The sequence below is a fragment of the Canis aureus genome, chromosome X (assembly GCF_053574225.1).
Source record: "Canis aureus isolate CA01 chromosome X, VMU_Caureus_v.1.0, whole genome shotgun sequence".
NCBI classification, from domain to species: domain Eukaryota; kingdom Metazoa; phylum Chordata; class Mammalia; order Carnivora; family Canidae; genus Canis; species Canis aureus.
The window spans coordinates 118,027,210-118,047,145 of record NC_135649.1 but is presented as its reverse complement, the minus strand read 5'-3'; the positions used below and the strand labels follow the sequence as shown (position 1 = coordinate 118,047,145).

General features: G+C 46.6%; 1 protein-coding gene across 7 annotated transcripts in view; it reads right to left on the bottom strand.

The window, feature by feature from the left end:
- GPR143 (G protein-coupled receptor 143) overlaps positions 1 to 19,936 on the bottom strand; it is a 50,724-nt gene that overhangs the window by 12,247 nt on the left and 18,541 nt on the right. For 3 of the 7 annotated variants that reach the window (XM_077888308.1, XM_077888303.1, XM_077888302.1), the window contains 2 exons: positions 18,968 to 19,085; positions 18,097 to 18,331 (listed from right to left, as the gene is read on the bottom strand). In XM_077888308.1, the coding sequence (XP_077744434.1) occupies positions 18,097 to 18,331; positions 18,968 to 19,085 (353 nt within the window). Of the gene's footprint in view, positions 1 to 6,586; positions 8,008 to 13,602; positions 15,122 to 15,609; positions 16,391 to 16,483; positions 17,252 to 18,096; positions 18,332 to 18,967; positions 19,086 to 19,936 lie in introns of those variants that run through there. The other 4 variants (XM_077888307.1, XM_077888305.1, XM_077888304.1 and 1 more) reach the window with 4 other exon arrangements.

Sequence of the window (19,936 nt, the reverse complement as noted above, 5' to 3'; positions counted from 1 at the left end):
GCACATGCTCAAGCACCGAGCCCCCGGGCGCCCCGTAAATAGGAGATTCTGAGAGACACACAGTATTTTCGGGAAGGGACGGGGGAGAAAGGTGCGCTACAGAAGAACCGTGCGAGAGCGCGGAGAGCACCGAGGGCGAGCCGAGCCTGAAGATCCGCAACAATCAAGCGTCCAGAGCCCTGGGGCCAAATGGGCACAAGGAATGCAAGGAATTGTGAGGCCAGCGGAGCACTAGGGAAGGGCAATCGCAGGACGGAAGGAACGGGGGGAAATCACGAGCGCCGTGGACACGGGGAGCTGCGGACGCAACGGACCCTGAAGAGGTAGGGAGTTTCTAGGGACTAACGGGGTGCGGCAGAGCCAGCGCTTTGCGACGGAGACGGGCACCGGGGACAAACGGCACGGCACGGGGCGCGCAGGCGCCTGCGGGAGCGGCGGGCACAGGGGAGATGCGTGGATGGAGCGGGGGCGGCCGGGGCCTGCCGCACGGACCCTGCGAACCCGGGGGCTGCGAGAAGCAGGGCATCGTGGGGGGCCGAACACTGACGCAATGATGCGCGGTGGCGCGCATGCGCAATGCTGCGGCAAACCGTGCCTCGCCTCGGGGGACAGGCAGGGAATGCCGGGAGCGGGCGCGGCGGGACAGGCGCAATGCATTCTGGCAGGGTGTGGCCGCCGCTACAAGCAACGCATTGTGGGACACGTGGGGGCATAGCGGCCACAAGATGGGATTGTGGGATACATGGGACACGGCTGGCAGAAGTGTATGGATTGTGGGGCTCATAGGGGCATGGAGGTGCAAGGACTGGACTGTGGGAGCTGAGGAGCCTGTTGGGAGAAGCAATGTAATGTGGGACACATTGGCCATGCTAGCTGAAAGACTGAATTGTGGGACGCATCGGGACATGGCAGCCAAAAGATTGGATTGTGGGAGCGGAGGAGCATGCTGGAGGAAGCAATGCATTGTGGGAAACATGGAGCATGGCGGCAATGTTTGTGGGAGCTGAGGGGCACGCTGGGAGAAGCAATGCATTGTGGGACACACAGGGGCATGGTGGCTGAACGATGGGATTGTGGGACACATGGTGGAATGGCGGCCAAAAGATTGGATTGCGGGAGCTATGCGGCATGCTGGGAGAAGCATTGGATTGTGGGAAACATGGGGACCTAGAGGCCGAAAGATGGGATTGTGGGATATACAGGGGCATGGCAACCAAAAGATTGGACTGCGGGACACATGGGACACAGCGGACAGAAGTATGGATTGTGGGACTCATAAGGGCATGGAGGAGGAAAGACTGGATTGTGGGAGCTGAGGAGCCGGCTGGAAGAAGCACTGGATTGTGGGACACGTGGGGGCATGGCGGCCAAAAGACTGGATTGTGGAAGACAGCGGCATGGGGGCCAAGAGATTGGACTGTGGGAGCAGAAAAGCATGCTGGGAGAAACAATGGCTTGTGGGACACATAGGTGCATGGAAGTCGAAAGATGGGATTGTGGGACACACAAAGGCATGGTGGCCGAATAATGGGATTATGGGACATATGGTGGTACAGCAGCCAAAGAATGGATGGTGAAGCTGAGGGGCACGCTGGAAGAAGCAATGGATTGTGGGCCACATAGGGGTATGGTGGCCAAACGATGGGATTGTGGGACACATGGTGGCATGGCAGCCAAAAGATAGGATTGTGGGAGCAGAAGAGCACGCTGGGAGAAACAATGGATTGTGGGACACATAGGTGCTTGGCAGCCGAAAGATGGGACTGTGGGACAAACAGGGGCATGGCGACCAAAACATTGGATTGTGGGACACACGGGGGCATGGTAGCCAAAAGACTGGATTGTGGGACACATGAGAGCACGGGGCCAAAGGATTAGATTGTGGACATATGGGTATGGCGGCCAAAAGAAAGACTGAATTGTGGGACACATGGAGGCATGGCAGCCAAAAGATTGGATTGTGGGAGAATAGCATGCTGGGGAAGCAAAGAATTGTGGGACACATAGAGGCATGGTGGCTGAACGATGCGATTGTGGGACACATGGTAACATGGTGGACATGTTTGTGGGAGCTGAGGGCCATGCCCAGAGAAGCAAAGGATTGCGGGACACATAGGGGCATGTCAGCTGAAAGATAGGACTGTGAGACGTACAAGTGCATGGCGGCCAAAAAGATGTATTGTGGGAACAGAGGAGCATGCTGGGGGAAGCAATGGATTGTGGGAAACATGGAGCATGGCAGCATTGTGGGAGCTATGGGGCATGCTGGGCGAAGCAAGGGATTGTGGAAAAGATGACACATGGCCAATGAATTATAGGATTGTGGGAGCTATGGGGAATGCTGGGAGAAGCACGGGATTGTGGGACACTTTGCCCAGGCTGGCTGAAACACTGAATTGTGGGACACACGGGGGCATGGCGGCATAAGATGGGATTGTGGGACGTACAGTGGTATGGCGGCCATGTCTGTGGGAGCTGAGGGGCATGCTAGGAGAAGCAAGGAATTGTGGGAAAGATGAGGCATAGCCGCTGAAATACAGGATTGTGGGAAATGTGGGGCCTGCGGGGAGAAGCAATGCATTCTGGGGTACATTGCCCATGCTGGATGAAACACTGAATTGTGGAACACACGGGGGCATGACGGCCATATTTGCGGAAACTGTGGGGCAACCTGGGAGATGCAATGCATTGTGGGAAACAGGGCCCAAGCTGGCTGACAGACTGAATTGTGGGACGCACGGGGGCATGGCGGCCATGTTTCTGGGAGCTATGGGGCATGTTGGGTGAAGCAAAGGATTGTGGAAAAGATGACACATGGCCGATGAATTACAGGATTGTGGGAACTATGGGGCATGCTGGGAGAAGCACAGGATTGTGGCACACTTTGCCCAGGCTGGCTGAAACACTGAATAGTGGGACACACGGGAGCATGGCAGCCATAAGATGGGATTGTGGGACGTACAGTGGCATGGCGGCCATGTTTGTGGGAGCTGTGGGGCAACCTGGGAGATGCAATGCATTGTGGTATACAAGGCCCAAGCTGGCTGAAAAACTGAATTGTGGGATGCACGGAGGCATGGCGGCCATGTTTGTGGGAGCTATAGGGCATGCTGGGCGAAGCAAGGGATTGTGGAAAAGACACATGGTCGATGATTTATAGGATTGTGGGAGTTGTGGGACATGCTGGGAGAAGGAAGGAATTGTGGGAAAGTGGAGGCATGGCTGCTGAAATACAGGATTGAGGGAGCTGTGGGGCCTGCTGAAGACGCAACACATGGGATACATTGCCCATGATGGCAGAAAGACTGAATTGTGGGACACACGGGGGCATGGCGGCCATATATGTGGGAGCTGTGGGGCAACCTGGGAGATGCAATGCATTGTGGGATACAAGGCCCAAGCTGGCTGGAAAAACTTAATTGCGGGATGCATGGGGGCATGGCGGCCATGTTTGCGGGAGCTATGGGGCATGGTGGCCGAAGCAAGGGATTGTGGGATACATAGGGGCATGTCGGCTGAAAGATAGGACTGTGAGACGTACAAGTGCATGGTGGCCAAAAGGATATATTGTGGGGGCAGAGGAGCATGCTGGGGGAAGCAATGGATTGTGGGAAACATGGAGCATGGCGGCATTGTTTGTGGGAGCTATGGGGCATGCTGGGGGAAGCAAGGGATTGTGGAAAAGATGACACATGGCCGATGAATTATAGGATTGTGGGGGCTATGGGGCATGCTGGGAGAAGCACAGGATTCTGGGAAACTTTGCCAAGGCTGGCTGAAACACTGAATTGTGGGACACACGGGGGCATGGCGGCCATAAGATGGGATTGTGGGACGTACAGTGGCATGGTGGCCATGTCTGTGGGAGCTGAGGGGCATGCTGGGAGAAACAAGGAATTGTGGGAAAGAGGAGGCATGGCTGCTGAAATACAGTATTCTGGGAGCTGTGGGGCCTGCTGGGAGAAGCAACGCATTGTGGGATACATTGCCCATGCTGGATGAAAGACTGAATTATGGGACGCACGGTGGCATGGCGGCCATATTTGTGGGAGCTGTGGGGCAACCTGGGAGATGCAATGCATTGTGGGAAACAAGGCCCAAGCTGCCTGAAAAACTGAACTGTGGGATGCACGCGGGCATGGCGGCCATGTTTGTGGGAGCTATGGGGCATGCTGGGCGAAGCAAGGGGTTGTGGAAAAGACACATGGTCGATGAATTATAGGATTGTGGGAGCTGTGGGGCATGCTGTGAGAAGCACAGGATTGTGGCACACTTTGCCCAGGCTGGCTGAAACACTGAATTGTGGGACACACGGGGACATGGCGGCCATAAGATGGGATTGTGGGACGTACAGTGGCATGGCGGCCATGTCTGTGGGAGCAGCGGGGCATGCTGGGAGAAGCAATGGATTGTGAGAAACATGTAGCACGGCCGCCCAAGTATAGGATTATGCAAACTAAAGGGCATGCTATGAGAAGCAATGGATTGTGGGAAAGATTGAACATGACTGTGGATAATTGGATTTTGGGAGCTAAAAGGCATGCTGGGCAAAGCAAGGGATTGTGGGAAAGATGGTACATGGTTGCTGAATGGACTGTGAGACCACAGGGGCATGCTGGAGAAGCAAAGGGTTGTTGGAAAGTTGGCACATGGTGGCCGAGAATTGGCTCGTGGGAAAGATGGCACATGGCGGCTGAAAGACTGGATTGTGGGAGCTGAGAAGCATGCTCGGAGAAGCAACGGATTGTGGGAAAGTTGTGTATGGTGGGTGAGAGATGGATTGTGTGACCTAGGAGCATGTTGAGAGAACCAATGGATTGTGGGAAAGATGGAACATGACTGCCGGAAAACTGAATTTTGGGAGCATTGGGGCATGTTGGGAGAGAAGCAAGGGATTATAGGAAAGATGGCGCATTGTGGCAAGAGACTGGATTGTGGGAAAGGTGTCAGAAGCAATGCACTGTGGGAGAGACGGGTAATGGCAGAGAGATAATGGATTGTGAGAAAAGCAAGGACGTGGGAGCGGCAGGGAATGTTAAAAGCCAAATGGGATTATGGGAAAGGTGAGCTGGTGAGAGAGGCACAATATTGTGGAAGAGGCAGTGGATTGTGGAAGGGGTGGGGAATAGTAGGGGAAGCAATGTATTGTGGGAAGGGTGTTCTAGCCACGCCTCTCCTGCCCAGCCTGGGCCCCACCTCTACACCAGGACCACGCCCCTCCCACCAGGGCTACACCGCTACCATCCTGCCCCAGCCACACCCACGAGCTTCATTCTGGCCACGCCCCTCCCACCAGGGCCCCACCCCTGAGCTCCGTTCTGGCCATGCCTCTCCCATAAGAGCCCCGCCCCTTCCACCAGGGAAGGACACTTCCACCAGAATTGTGGGACTTTGTCCAGGCTGGCTGAAACACTGAATTGTGGGACACACGGGGACATGGCGGCCATAAGATGGGACTGTGGGACGTACAGTGGCATGGCGGATGAGCTCCCCTGAGCTCAGCTGAGCTCCGCGCTGGCCACGCCCCTCCCACGAGAGCCCCGCCCCTCCCACCAGGGCCCCCACCCCTGAGCTCCGCTCTGGCCACGCCCCTCCCGAGAGCCCCGCCCCTCCCACCAGGGCCCCACCCCTGAGCTCCGTTCTGGCCCCGCCCCCTCCCACCAGGGCCCCACCCCTGAGCTCTGCTCTGGCCACGCCCCTCCCACCAGGGCCCCACCCCTGAGCTCCGTTCTGGCCACGCCCCTCCCGAGCCCCGCCCCTCCCACCAGGGCCCCACCCCTGAGCTCCGCTCTGGCCTGCCCCTCCTGCTCTGCCCAGGCACCCGCCCCTCCCACCAGAAACACTCCTTGCCCCTCTCCTACAGCGCGGGGGCACCTGATCCAGGCTGACCTCGGCGGCATTGGTGAAGCGAGCTCCTGAAAAACACACACCGCCTTCTGCCCCCCCCCCACCCAATGCCCATGGTAGTAACAGACTTAAAAACTCATCCCTTAAAAAAAAAAAAGAAACTCATACCTTCTGAGAAACGTGTCCTGGTTAAAAGAGGCCCAGAGAGACTTGACCATTTGACTAAAACCATTTAAAACTCACGTTAAGAGAAAGTATTTTAAGTTTTTCTGGAGTTCATAAGATAAAAACCAAGTTTTTCTTGACTTTTAGTTCTGAGGGAAATTCCAATTCCTTATGAAGATGGTATCTTACATAATAACACTGTCCTAGGAGATGACATACAGATCCCCTCAGTGGAAGCTTGCCAGAGCCACAAAGGACGATCAACAAACCAATTCTCCCACACTGATGCACTGGGTAGGAGTCTTTTAAGCAAATCCAAGTCTCCCTTAAAAACCTTAACTAGTGGGACGCCCGGGTGGCTCAGCAGTTGAGCACCTGCCTTCGGCCCAGGGCGTGATCCCAGGATCCCGGGATGGAGTCCCATGTCAGGCTCCCTGCATGGAGCCTGCTTCTCCCTCTGCCTGTGTCTCTGCCTCTCTCTCTGTCTCTGTCTCCCATGAAGAAAGAAAGAAAAAATCTTAAAAGAAAAAAACAAAAACAAACCAAAAAACCTTTGTTGAAGATCAAATTCAGTTAACTTCTAGAAGTTAAGTTTCTAGTAAGTGCCCAACACCACATCAGATACTAATGGAGGTTTAAGGTGAGCCTACTGGCCTTGGAGTGAATCCTAAAGTCATAGATTCTTCAGAACATGATGAGTAAGTCAATTCACCACAAAAGCACAAACACAGAAGCTAACTGTGTTAACTGCTTTGAATTCTATCTCTGGGTCTTTTCTCTCCAACAGTATATTCTGCGTTACGCATAGCTCTTGGTTCCTAAAAACACCAGTATCAAAGGAGCTGGGGGGCCGGGGGAGGAGGAAGGAGACAGCCCAAGACTAAGGCAGAGCTCAATCCTAAAATTACCACATTAGAAGAGGCAGCAGCACATCGCCTGGGGTAAAATAACCAGAGTCTGCTGCAAGGGATCACTCTGCCCTGGGCTCTTTCCCTTTAGCCCAGACTAAACTGCCTTGATATTTTAGATGCAGATTAGAAATTTTCATTCTCGTGTCTTGCTTCTGAATGCCACTCCTCACAAATATTTCCCCATTCTCCCCTCAAACTACAACCACGTAAGATGGTGTGTTATTACTAGAGTTAGCATTGACTGAATGTTAGCACTACTTAAGTACACAGCATACAGATCTATTCAATCTTATGAAAAAGGACCATCATTAGCACCCTATTAGAGGTAGACATGAGATTTGCTAGAAGGCCTTGTTGTCAGCTTACTTGGACGAGGCTAACTGAACAGTTCTGAGGCCAGCTGCGCTAAGCCTTCCTTGAGGTCAGTGACAGCTCCAGCATGGCTCGTCCATTCCTTATACTTAGCTCATATGTCACCTAGCTTCTGATAACCTTAACAAGTGCTGCTATGATTCAAAGACAGGGAGCATAATTCATTACACAATCTTACACAAAAAAATGCTGATGATCCAAACTCTTCTTTTTCCCAACTTTAACTGAGATATCACTGACATAGCTCCCAATTCTTACATTACTAAGAATTCTTTAAATCTTATAACTAATTACTCTTATTTTTCAGTTTAGGCCTTTAGTTAGCCATGAGCTGCCACCGATTTTCCATTAAAAATCTGTAATTTAACATTGTTACAAGTGACCAATGGTCACTTATCAGGTGCCAGGGCTCAAACATCAGGTATGAATGCCAGATGGAGAATGGAATGCATAGCAATACTGGCAGTATACACACTCTGGTCAAAGGTGCTTTCAGACAATCTCAATGTCATACAGTGGGAAGTGGGAGGAGCTTCAGGGCCTCAGTGGAGACACAGGAGAGGTGAGGTGGCCTCCTCCCCAAACAGCATTTGTGGAATCCACTTGCTGTTCCCAAGAAGAAAGTGCTCTGAACATGTCGTCTCTGCTTGTAAAGAACGTTCTATATTGTTACTCCGTGTTAACAGCAACAGGTTTACTTAAGAAGCATCTTCTGAGGGGTTAGCATGTGAGTAGAAGAGAGAGGGTGATATTGTTATCATAACAAGGACAGTAACAGATTAGATTAGAAGTAAAGATCACAGGTCTGGTTACTATTCTTTCTCATTACTCACACTGATTAAAATATAAATGAGCTTATGGTAAGAGTAAATTCACAATTAGAACAAATGATAAAATACACTTAATGAAAAACATATATGACAGATTAATAGAAATCCATGAATATGTAATGATAAAACATATGTTAATAGATTTATTAAGTGGCATTCTTTAGATAAACATTATTTTGGCCTTAACTACTACTTTCTTCCTCCTTATCAGTTGGGTTAATGGGTATAAGCCCAAATAAGAACAGGAGTTTAAAAAAAAAGAAATGTAGGGCAGCCCCGGTGGCGCAGCCAGCGGTTTGGCACTGCCTGCAGCCTGGGGTGTGATCCTGGAGACCGGGGATCTAGTCCCACATCGGGCTCCCTGCATGGAGCCTGCTTCTCCCTCTGCCCCTCTCTCTCTGTGTCTATGAATAAATAAATAAAATCTTAAAAAAAAGAAAAAAGAAAAAGAAATGTAAGGAAAATGTATAGGGACACCTGGGTGGCTCAGCCATTAAGCGCATCTGCCTTTGGCTCAGGGTGTGATCCTGGGGTCCTGGGATCGAGTCCCACATTGGGCTCCCTACATAGAGCCTGCTTCTCCCTCAGCCTATGTCTATGCCTCTCTTTCTGTGTCTCTCATGAATAAATAAATAAAATCCTAAAAAAAAAAATGTATAAAGACAGGTTGGGGTACTGGGAGAAAGCTTCATAAGAGCCCTGAACGAACACACACACACACACACACACACACACACACACACAAAAGCCCTGAACAGCCAAAATGCTGTGATTTAAAAGTCAACTTTTACAAAGGGAAAAGAGTCATAGACCATCCAAAGAGAAAATCAATAAGGAAACAGTGGCTTTGAATGACACACTGGACCAGGTGGAACTAAGAGATATGTTCAGAATATTCCATCCTAAAACAGTGGAATACACATTCTTTACAAATGCACATGGAACATTCTCTAGAAGAGACCATATCTTAGGCCACAGACCAAGCCTCAACAAATTTAAAAAGAACTCAAGTTGTATCATGCATCTTTTGCGACCACAACACTATGAAACTAGATATCAACCACAAGAGAAAATCTGAAAAGAGCACAAATACATGGAGATTAAATAACATGCTACTAAACAACGAATGGGGCAACCAAGAAATCAAAGAAAAAAATCAAAAATACATGGAGACAAAAATGAAAACACATTGGTACCAAATCTTTTGGATGCACCAAAAGTTATTCTGAAGGCAAATTTATAATAATACAGGCCTACCTCAAGAAGCAAGAAAAGTCTCCAATAAACACCTAAACTTAAACCTAAAGGAGCAGGCAGCCCTGGTGGCGCAGTGGTTTGGCGCAGCCTGCAGCCTGGGGTGTGATCCTGAGGACCCGGGATCGAGTCCCACATCGGGCTCCCTGCATGGAGCCTGCTTCTCCCTCTGCCTGTGTCTCTGCCTCTCTCTCTCTGTGTCTATGAATAAATAAATAAAAATATTTTAAAAAAGTAATAATAAAAAAATAAATAAAATAAATAAAAATATTTTAAAAAAAATAAAATAAACCTAAAGGAGCTACCAAAAGAACAAACAAAACCCAAATTCAAAAGGAAGAAAATAACAAACATTTAGAGCAGAAATAAACAAAAATAGAAACAAACAAAAAGAACAGATCAATGAAACCAGGAGCTGGTTCTTTGAAAAGATCAACAAATAACTGATAAACTTTTAGCCTGACTCATAAAAAAAAAAAAAAAAAAAAAAAGAGAGGGCTCAAGTAAACAAAATCAGAAATGAAAGAGGTGAAGTAACAACCAACACCACAGAAATATAAAGGTTAAAGGTTATTATTAAAAACTGTATGCCGGGATCCCTGGGTGGCGCAGCGGTTTGGCACCTGCCTTTGGCCCAGGGCGCGATCCTGGAGACCCGGGATCGAATCCCACGTCGGGCTCCCTGCATGGAGCCTGCTTCTCCCTCTGCCTGTGTCTCTGCCTCTCTGTCTCTCTCTGTGTGACTATCATGAATAAATAAATAAAATCTTAAAAATAAATAAATAAATAAATAAAATAAAAACTGTATGCCAACAAACTGCACAACCTAGAAGCAATGGACAAATTCTTAGAAACATATAACCTCCTAAAACTGAATCAGAAAGAAACAGAAAATTTAACAGACCAATTACCAATAATGCAAATGAGTCAATAACCAATTCCCCAAAAAACAAAAGTCTAGTACTAGATTTCACAGGCAAAATCTATCTACCAAACATTTAAAGAAGAGTTAATAGCTACTCTTTTGAAGAATAATATAGAAGAGAAAGGAAAGCTTCCAAATTCATTCTCTGAGGCCAGAATTACCCTGATATGAAAACCAGATAAAGACACCACAAAAAGAAAGAACTACAGGCCAACATCTCTAAATAACATAGATACAAAAATCCTAAAAAAAATACTAGCAAACAGAATCCAACAATATATTAGAAAAATCATTCACCATGACCAAATAGGATTTATTGCTGGCATGCAAGGATGGTTCAATATTTGCAAATCAATCAATGGGATATATCACTTCAACAACAACAACAAAAAAGGATAAAAACCATATGATCATTTCAACAGATGCAGAAAAAGCATCTGACAAAGCCAAACATCCATTCATGATAAAAGTCCTCACCAAAGTAGGTTTAGAGGGAACATACCTCAACATAATAAAGTCTATATATGAAAAACCCAGAGCTAACACCATACTCCATGGTGAAAAATTGAGAGCTTTTCCCTGAAAATCAGGAGCAAAACAAGGATGTCCACTCCCACCACTGTTACTCAAAATAATACCAGAAGTCCTAGGACACAGCAATCACATAAGAAATAAAAGGTATCCACATTAGTAAGGAAGAAGTAAAACTTTCATAATGTGCAGATACTATATGTAGAAACCCAAAACACTCCACCAAAAAACTACTAGAACTGATAATGAATTCAGTAAGGTTGTAGGCTACAAAATCAATATACAGAAATCCATTGCATTTCTATATACTAATAATGAAGCAGCAGAAAGAGAAATTAAGAAAACAATCCCATTTACAATTACACCAAGAATAATAAAATACCTAGAAATAAGCTTAACCGAAGAGGTGAAAGACTTGTACTCTGAAAACTATAAAACACTGATGAAAGAAATTAAAGATGACACAAACAAATGGAAAGATGCTCCATATTCATGGATTGAAAGACCAAATATTGCTAAAATATCCTTACTACCCCATTTAAAGCAATGCCTATCAAAATACCAACAGCTTTTTTCACAGAACTAAAACAAATAATCCTAAAATTAGTATGAAACTACACAAGAATAGCCAAAGCAATCTTGAAAAAGAACAAAACTGGAGCTATCACGATCCCAGATGTCAAGATATACTAATAGTATCAAAACAGTATGATACTGGCACAAAAACAGAAACACAGATCCACAGAACTGAATAGAGAGCCCGGAAATAAACCCATTGACTATAAGGTCAGTTAATCTTCGACAAAGAAGAAAAAATATACGATGAGCAAGAGACAGTCTCTTCGACAAATAGTGCTGGGAAAACTGGACAGCAATATGTAGGAGAATGAAACTGGACCACTTTCTTATACCAAACACAAAAATAAACTCAAAATGGATTAAAGACCTAAATGTGAGACCTGAAACCATAAAAATCCAACAAGAGAACAACAGGCAGTAATTTCTCTGACATTGGCCATAGCACCATTTTTCTTTCTTTCTTTTTTTTTTTTTAAGATTGTATTTATTTATTCATGAGAGACACACAGAGGCAGAGGGAGAAGCAGGCTACCTGCTGGGAGCCTGATACAAGACTCGATCCCAGAACCCTGGGATCATGATCCAAGCCAAAGGCGTCCAGCACCATTTTTCTGGATATGTGTCAAGAGGCAAGGGAAACAAAAGCAAAAATAAACTATTGGGACTACATCAGAATAAAAACTTTCTGCAGGGCAGCCCGGGTGGCTCAGCGGTTTAGTGCCGCCTTCAGCCCAGGGTGTGATCCTAGAGACCCCGGATCGAGTCCCATGTTGGGCTCCCTGCATGGAGCCTGCTTCTCCCTCTGCCTGTGTCTTTGCCTCTCTCTCGCTCTCTCTGGTCTCTCATGAATAAATGAAAAATCTTAAAAAAAAATTTTCTGCAGAGTGACAGAAACAATCAACAAAACTAAAAAACAACCCTACTGAATGAGAGAAGATATTTGCACAGGACATATCCAATAAGGAGTGAGTATCCAAAGTATATAAAAAACTTATAAACCATCACCAAAACCACAAATAATCCAACTAAACAAATGGACAGAAGACATAAACAGATATTTTTCCAAAGAAGACATCCAGAGGGCCAATAGACACATGAAAAGATGCTCAACATCACTCATCGTCAAGGAAATGAAAATCAAAACCACAAGGAGATGCCACCTTACACTGGTCAGAGTGGCTAAAATAAAAAACACAGAAACAAGTGTTGTAAGTATATAGAGAAAAAGGAATCCGCATGCAAACTCTTGGTAGGAATGCAAACTGTGGAGCCACTCGAGAAAGCAGTATGGAAGTTCCTCAAAAACTGAGAAATAGGGACACCTGGGTGGCTCAGCAGTTGAGTGTTTGCCTTTGGCTCAGGGAGTGATGCTGGTCCCGGGATTGAGTCCCACATCGGGTTCCCTGCAAAGATCCTAACTCTCCCTCTGTCTATGTCTCTGCCTCTCGGTGTCTCTCATGAATAAAAAAAAAAAAAAAATCGAAACAGAATCACCATATGATCCAGTAATTCCATTACTGAGTATTTACCCAAAGATTAAGAAAACATTAACTCATAAAGACATATGCACCCCTATGTTTACTGCAGCATTATTTATCATAGTCAAATTATGGAAGGAGCTCAAGTGTCCATTGACAGATGAATGGATAAAGATGTGGTGTGTATACACCCACATACACACACAACCAAATTATTCCTCAGCCATAAAAAAGAATGAAATCTTGCCATTTGCAACAACATTGAGGGAGCTAGAGAGTATAGTGTCCTAAGTAAAGTGAGTCGGTCAGAGAAGGACAAATACCCTATGATTTCATTCATATGTGAAATTTAAGACACAAAACAAGCAAACAAGAAACAAACCAAAAAACACTCTTAACTACAGGGTGATACTACTGGTGATACCAGAGGAGAGGATGGTGGAGGAATGGGTGCAATAGGTGATAGGGATGAAGAGTACACTTATCATGGTGAGCACTGAGTAATGAGTGGAATTGCTGAATCCTATATTGTACACCTGACACAGAACACTGTATGTTAACTGTATTGGAGTTGTAATAAGTAAGAAAAAAAGAAAAAAAAAAAAAGACTAAGGGATTCATTTGCACCTGCATGGTGAAAGGTTAAAAGTAAACTCTACGTTCTGTTTCAATATATGCACTGAAGGATCCAGATTGAGAACTCCTTAAAAGAAAGGGGAAAAAAAAGCTTTTATTTATTTGAGATAGCAAGAAAGAAAACACACATGGGGAGGAGGGGGCCCAGAGACACACTGACCACTTAAGACTTAGAGAGAATCCTGAAATTGTCCCCAGAAGGCAGTGGTGGTGACAGCCAGCCAAAAGTCTGATGTGAAGACCTTCACAAACATGCTAAAGTGTCCTCGGCAGCAAAACATTGAAGTGATTTAATTCTGAATGAAGTCCCTCTTTCTTCTTCTTAGCAAAGTCCTGCACAGGATTACTATATAAAGTCCCAGACTGGATCTAAGGACCAATTTTAAAAGATTCCAAGGATGACCAGATACAAACCAAAGAGCCTAACTGCCACCTCACTTGCACCTCAACCATATACTTTTACAGATGACAGAGGTTAAGTTTGCAAAGTTACTCTGAGCTTCAAAATTCCTCAAAAGGGATCCCTGGGTGGCGCAGCGGTTTGGCGCCTGCCTTTGGCCCAGGGCGCGATCCTGGAGACCCGGGATCGAATCCCACATCGGGCTCCCGGTGCATGGAGCCTGCTTCTCCCTCTGCCTGTGTCTCTGCCTCTCTCTCTCTCTGTGACTATCATGAATAAATAAATAAAATCTTTAAAAAAAAAAAAAATTCCTCAAAAAAAAAAGCCTGATATACATCACTATGGCTCTAAATCAATAGCTCCTATTATTATAGATATTCTTTCCACAATCAAAAATACTGACTGTATTCCTTGTTTTTCTCCAGAAGTGTTCCTTATATGCTTTCTTTTTCCTCCAAATTTTTCTCAAACTGGCAATTCCATAGCTTATTCTATTCCTAGCTTTTTTTTTTTTTTTTTTTTTTTTTAGAGTGATAGAGTGAACATGAGCAAGGAGAGACACAGGGAGACAGAGAGAATCCCAAGCAGGCTCCCTGCTTACCACAGAGCCATATACAAGGCTTGACCCACAACCCCAAGATCATGACCTGAACCCAGATCAAGAGTCAGACACTCAACTGAGTGAGTCACCCGGGTACCCCTATTCCTAGCTATTTTCTTTTGTCGAACAGACTGTGAGACCCTTGAGATCCAGGTTTGCAGGCTCTGGTCCCCACACTCCACACGGCTCCCAGCACAAGGCTTGGCAGGGTTGTGAGAGGTCACTGGTCACTATCACCAGAACCAACTATGGCTCTATCCATATAATGCACTATTATTCAGACATAAAAAGATCAAACTTCTGGGGGCACCTGGGTGGCTCAGCGTTTGAGCATCTGCCTTCAGCTCAGGTTGTGATCCTGGGGTCCTAGGATCAAGTCCCACATTGGGCTTCCCGCGGGGAGCCTGCTTCTCCCTCTGCCTGTGTCTCTACCTCTCTCTGTGTTTCTCATGAATAAAATGTCCAAAAAAAAAAAAAAAGATGGAAGTTCTAACTCAAGCTACAACGTGGATGAACCCTGAAACACGATGCTAAGTGAAAGAAGCCAGACAAATATTTGTCCATTTAGATGAAATCTCCAGAAGAGGCAAATCTACAGAGAAAGAAAGCAGATTAGTGGTTGAGGAGAGGTAGGGATGGGAAGGCATTGAAAACAGGTACAGGGCTTGTTTTCAGAGTGATGACAATGTTCTGGAATTAGCTGCACAACTTTGTGAATATACTAAAACCCAGTGAAGTTTAAAGTACACTTTACGAGGATGAATTTTATAGTATGTGAATTATGTCTCAATTTAAAAAAAAAAACAAACAAAAAGCATAGGAGGGAGACAACACCTACATGTGACTAGGGCCAATCTTCTCTCCAGCTATAAGTGTGAGGCACCTCACTAGGGAATGCCAACATCTGTACCTGTGCAACTGCCCCAACGCGAAGTTTGTTTGTTTTTTTAAGATTTTATTTACGTATTCATGAAAGACACAGAAAGAGAGAGAAAGGCAGAGACACAGGCAGAGGGAGAAGCAGGCTCCATGCATGGAGATTTTTTTTTTTTTTTTAAGATTTTATTTATTTGACACAGAGAGAGTGTGCACAAGCAGAGGAAGGGGCGGAGGGAGAGAGAGAAGCGGGGGGGGGGGGGGGGGGGCTCGATCCCAGGACCCTGGGATCCCTTCATGAGCTGAAGGCAGACTCTTCACCGCCTGAGCCCCTGGGCACCCCAGCAGGGCCACGACCTCCTCCCTTACGTCAGCCTTGCTGAGGGCTGACACAAGGAAGGGGAACAGAAGGAAAGTTTGAGAGAGAGCAGCCGTGAGGGATCCAGGCCCAGCTTTCTACAGGCTGCCTTTGCTTTCTTGAGAAGCCCTGTGTGGATATTTCCTACCTTGGGGGCAGATCTGCGTGACAGCGAGCTGAGGGCACGAAAGCAGAGAGACACTCACTGATCTCGGTCATTGGTGACGACCGGGGCAGGGGCACACTGGGATGGTTCTTATTGTCATTTCTAACATTTAACTTGACTTCCAAAGATGGGCCCAACCACTTGGAAACACTAGGCTGGGAACCAAGCAAAACCGAATAGATGAAGGGAAAATTCTTTGGCTCATTCCCCAGGTGGTAGCAGGCTAACAGCAACTCCACTTGGTGGTTCTCTCATCCTTGATGAATGATTTGCTAGATAGAAAGTCTAGATAGACCAGATAGAAGGCCGATAAATGCACAGTCCCTGTCTTTTAGCTTTCACCAGAAAGACTGTTTTTCTTCGAGGCTTCCAATTACAACCAGACAATACTCATCTCAGGGATTTAATCCATCGATTCATCACTGTATTTTTTGGCCCCAAGAATAGACCAAGCTGGTCACCTGAAAACAAACCCCGCTTTAATGTATTCTGAATTGAAGGAATGGAAAACCAAACCAAACCAAACAAAAAAAAAAAAAACCCTCTAAAGTCACTTGCAATTAGCCTTTGTGTATTTTCCCTGCTCTCAAATTCCAGCATTATTTCCGTACAAAGTTGTCTGGATTGTGTGGTGTTTGTCTTTGGCTTCACACATGTGTGTGGGTGTGTATGTGTGTGTGTGCATTTAGCTCAAACAACACGCTGGGGAAGCCAATGTTTGGATCCAAGCTTTCGGACCACCTAATTATCCTGAGACGTTGGTTCCAAACTGGGTGCACTGTGCCTCCAGGGGATATTTGTTGATGTCTAGAAACAGCGCTGGTGTCACAATCAGGAAGGTGCTACGGGCACCGAGTGAGCAGGGACTAGAGAGGCTGCCCCATATCCTACAGGGCCCAGGCCGGCCCTCAGGACAAGGCATCCCCCAGCCCCAAATGCCAACAGTGCTGAGAAGGAGAAACCTGCTCAGAAGACAGACACAGTAGAGGGGGCGAGAGGCTGACAGAGGAGAGGAGCATTGCTGCTAGTCCTGAATGTCAGCAGGAGGAAACGTGGAGAAGCTTCTATGTCCCAGAACATACTCAGTCAACATTCTTCAACATTCTCTCTTCACCTGACTCCGGCTCTTTTTTAAACAACCAATGGAGGGGCGCCTGGGTGGTTCAGCGGTTGAGTGTCTGTCTTTGGCTCAGGGCGTGATCTCGGGGTCCCAGCATCGAGTCCCGCATCAGGCTCCCTGCAGGGAGCTGCTTGTCCCTCTGCCTGTGTCTCTGCCTCTCTCACTCTCTGTGTCTCTCACGCACAAATAAATTTAAAATAATCTTAAAAAAAAAAAAACAAAAAAAAAACCCACAACCAATGGACTACCATAAAATTATAGCCACCACTTGAACAGCTAACCTTTCCTGTGCTTTGATCTGATAGCACCTTATCCAGGAAATTCAGTTTCACATGGCTAAGGAGCTGAAAATGTAGGGTTTTTAGCTAGCTCATCTTCCCACCTCAGGTTAGGCCTCATTTCAACCAAGGTGAATGTTACTCCACGCTCCATGCACACATCAGCTAACTGGTAGGACAAGTTAACAGGTTGCTGGGCCTGGGTGGGTTAGTATTTGGCTACCAACACATTTCACTATGTACAATTTCTCCCACGGATTTTCATGCAAATTTTGGAATTGAATAATTTCCTAGATGTCTAAAGGACCACATCAGGGTTCCCGGGAACCCAATTTGATGACCACAGAGCAGTCTGAAAAGCACAGGACTGGAGTCGTTAAATGAAAAGGACAGATCCGCAGAGTCAGCACCAGCGGACTGGCTTTTTACCTGCAAAGGCCCCACATGAGCTGGGCAAACCGAACTGTACCTGGAACCGGTTTGGAGTGACCACCGATCTCCTATGCATGAAGCCACCCAGCCAAGGCGGACACCCCTTACAATCACACAAGGCTACGGTGCTCAGTAACTAACCGGCAGATGAAATATATGAAAATATTAAAAAGAGACGTGGGTGACAACATGCCAGATTAGCCTCCATGTCAGTGACCGTAACTCTCATAAGTGTGATGACACCTGTCCCACACCATGTCACCTCCTTGGTTCGATAATGGCCTACCGGCATGCCCTGGGACTCCACAATTTACCTGCCTCGGCAGACAGGGCTTACCTTCAGACAACATGCTGAGCGCCTCGTCGGAATTGTGCCCGCCAACACGCGCCACCTTGCCAGAGGGGGGACATTTGCGGGAGCCCTCTGGGGACAGGGAGGTCTGCTCTGCAGCAGAGGTGGTCACTGATTCCCACTGAATCTCCTTCCTGGGGCACTGAGAATCCAGGCTACATCCTGTCCAGCCGTAGAAGGCCAAGGACAAGAGAAATCCTTGGGCTGGATTCAGTATTCCCTGGGAGGCGGGACAAAACGACATGGGTCACTCAGTGCGATATGGTGGGAATCAGAGCACAAAGTCCACTGGGACGCCCACTGGGCTGACTTGCTGGGAAGTGACCTGGTTGGCTGGTCTGGGGCAAGACCAACATCGGCTTCAGGTGCTGTACCTTCCAGGGTGCCTGAAATATTTCCTCGAGTTAAATTCCCTGATATTTTGAGTCTGCCTGAAAGGTCTGATACGCTGTGCCAAACTGATGTACCGGGAGTTATGCCGGTTTAATAATGATCCCAACAACGATTAGGACTAGCTAGCTAGGGATCCCTGGGTGGCGCAGCGGTTTAGCGCCTGCCTTTGGCCCAGGGCGCGATCCTGAAGACCGAGGATCGAATCCCACGTCGGGCTCCCGGTGCATGGAGCCTGCTTCTCCCTCTGCCTATGTCTCTGCCTCTCTCTCTCTCTGTGTGACTATCATAAATAAATTTAAAAAATTAAAAAAAAAAAAAAAAAAAAGGACTAGCTAGCTAGTATTTCCAAACCTGATGGAGGTACCAAGGAACCTATGAAACTCATACATCATAATTCAGAGCAGTTCTTTTCCTTTCGACCTCTACTTTCCAAGAAAAAAATTAAAGATCAAGAGTGACCTACCATAATAAACCACGTGGTCTTGGCTGCATTTCGGATAGGTTTCAGAGAGCTTCCACTGACATCTGGTTGCAATTCAAGATAGAATAAAAGGCTTTCATTGATGATGTTCGGCAACCAACTGTCAGAAAGAAAACAAACCAGGGTAAAGAGACAATGGGATACAATTCATTTTTAAATGCTAGGGGTCAAGGAATGTGTCTTCCAAGACCAACAAGTCCTGGGGGACGAGGAAGATCCACTTCAGCAGCAAGGAAGAACCAGTGCATCCAGAATTCAATTTAGGAGATGTAACTCCTTGTCTCAAGTCTAAAGCAGAGATCAACAAATCTGTCCAAGGGTGACTGACACTCAACACCCCATTAGGTGTAAGGTAGGTCTAGCACTCTGTCAAACAACCCAAAATTCGTTTTTCATTTGAAGAGTAATGTAACATTTTGAGGGAGACCCCAACAACTCTTGCTATCTTAAGGTTTGAATTTTGGGATGTTATTGTTGGTAGACCAACGAAATTTAAAATGATGAGCTGAGTGTATTTTTAGAGGGAGATAATTTCCGTCTCTCCTAGGAGGATATCCAAACAAACCTCCTCCTATCAGGTAAGTTATTAACACCACAAAGGCACACCTTGTTTGGAAAAGTATTGATTCCCCCCTAGCAAAATGTGTTCTGATTCCCATCTGCTTTGCATTGGTTACCGATCCATTTGAAAGCATCCACCTGAAACTTTGGGCAGAATGCCGGGCAATTGTGAGGCAAAGTGAGGAGAGAAAAATTGACTCTCTCTGCTTCTTGACCACACCCTGAGTCATCACACCAAAAAACATGCTCTGGCGCTTATGTCTTGTCAAATACAGGAATCCTGGGGTCAAGACTGATAGAAATGGGTAAATGTTAAAAGCTTGGTCCAGCGCTTTATTTCGGAGTTCACCTTAGCAGTGGGACTAAACACTGGGTGCACATCTGGGATGT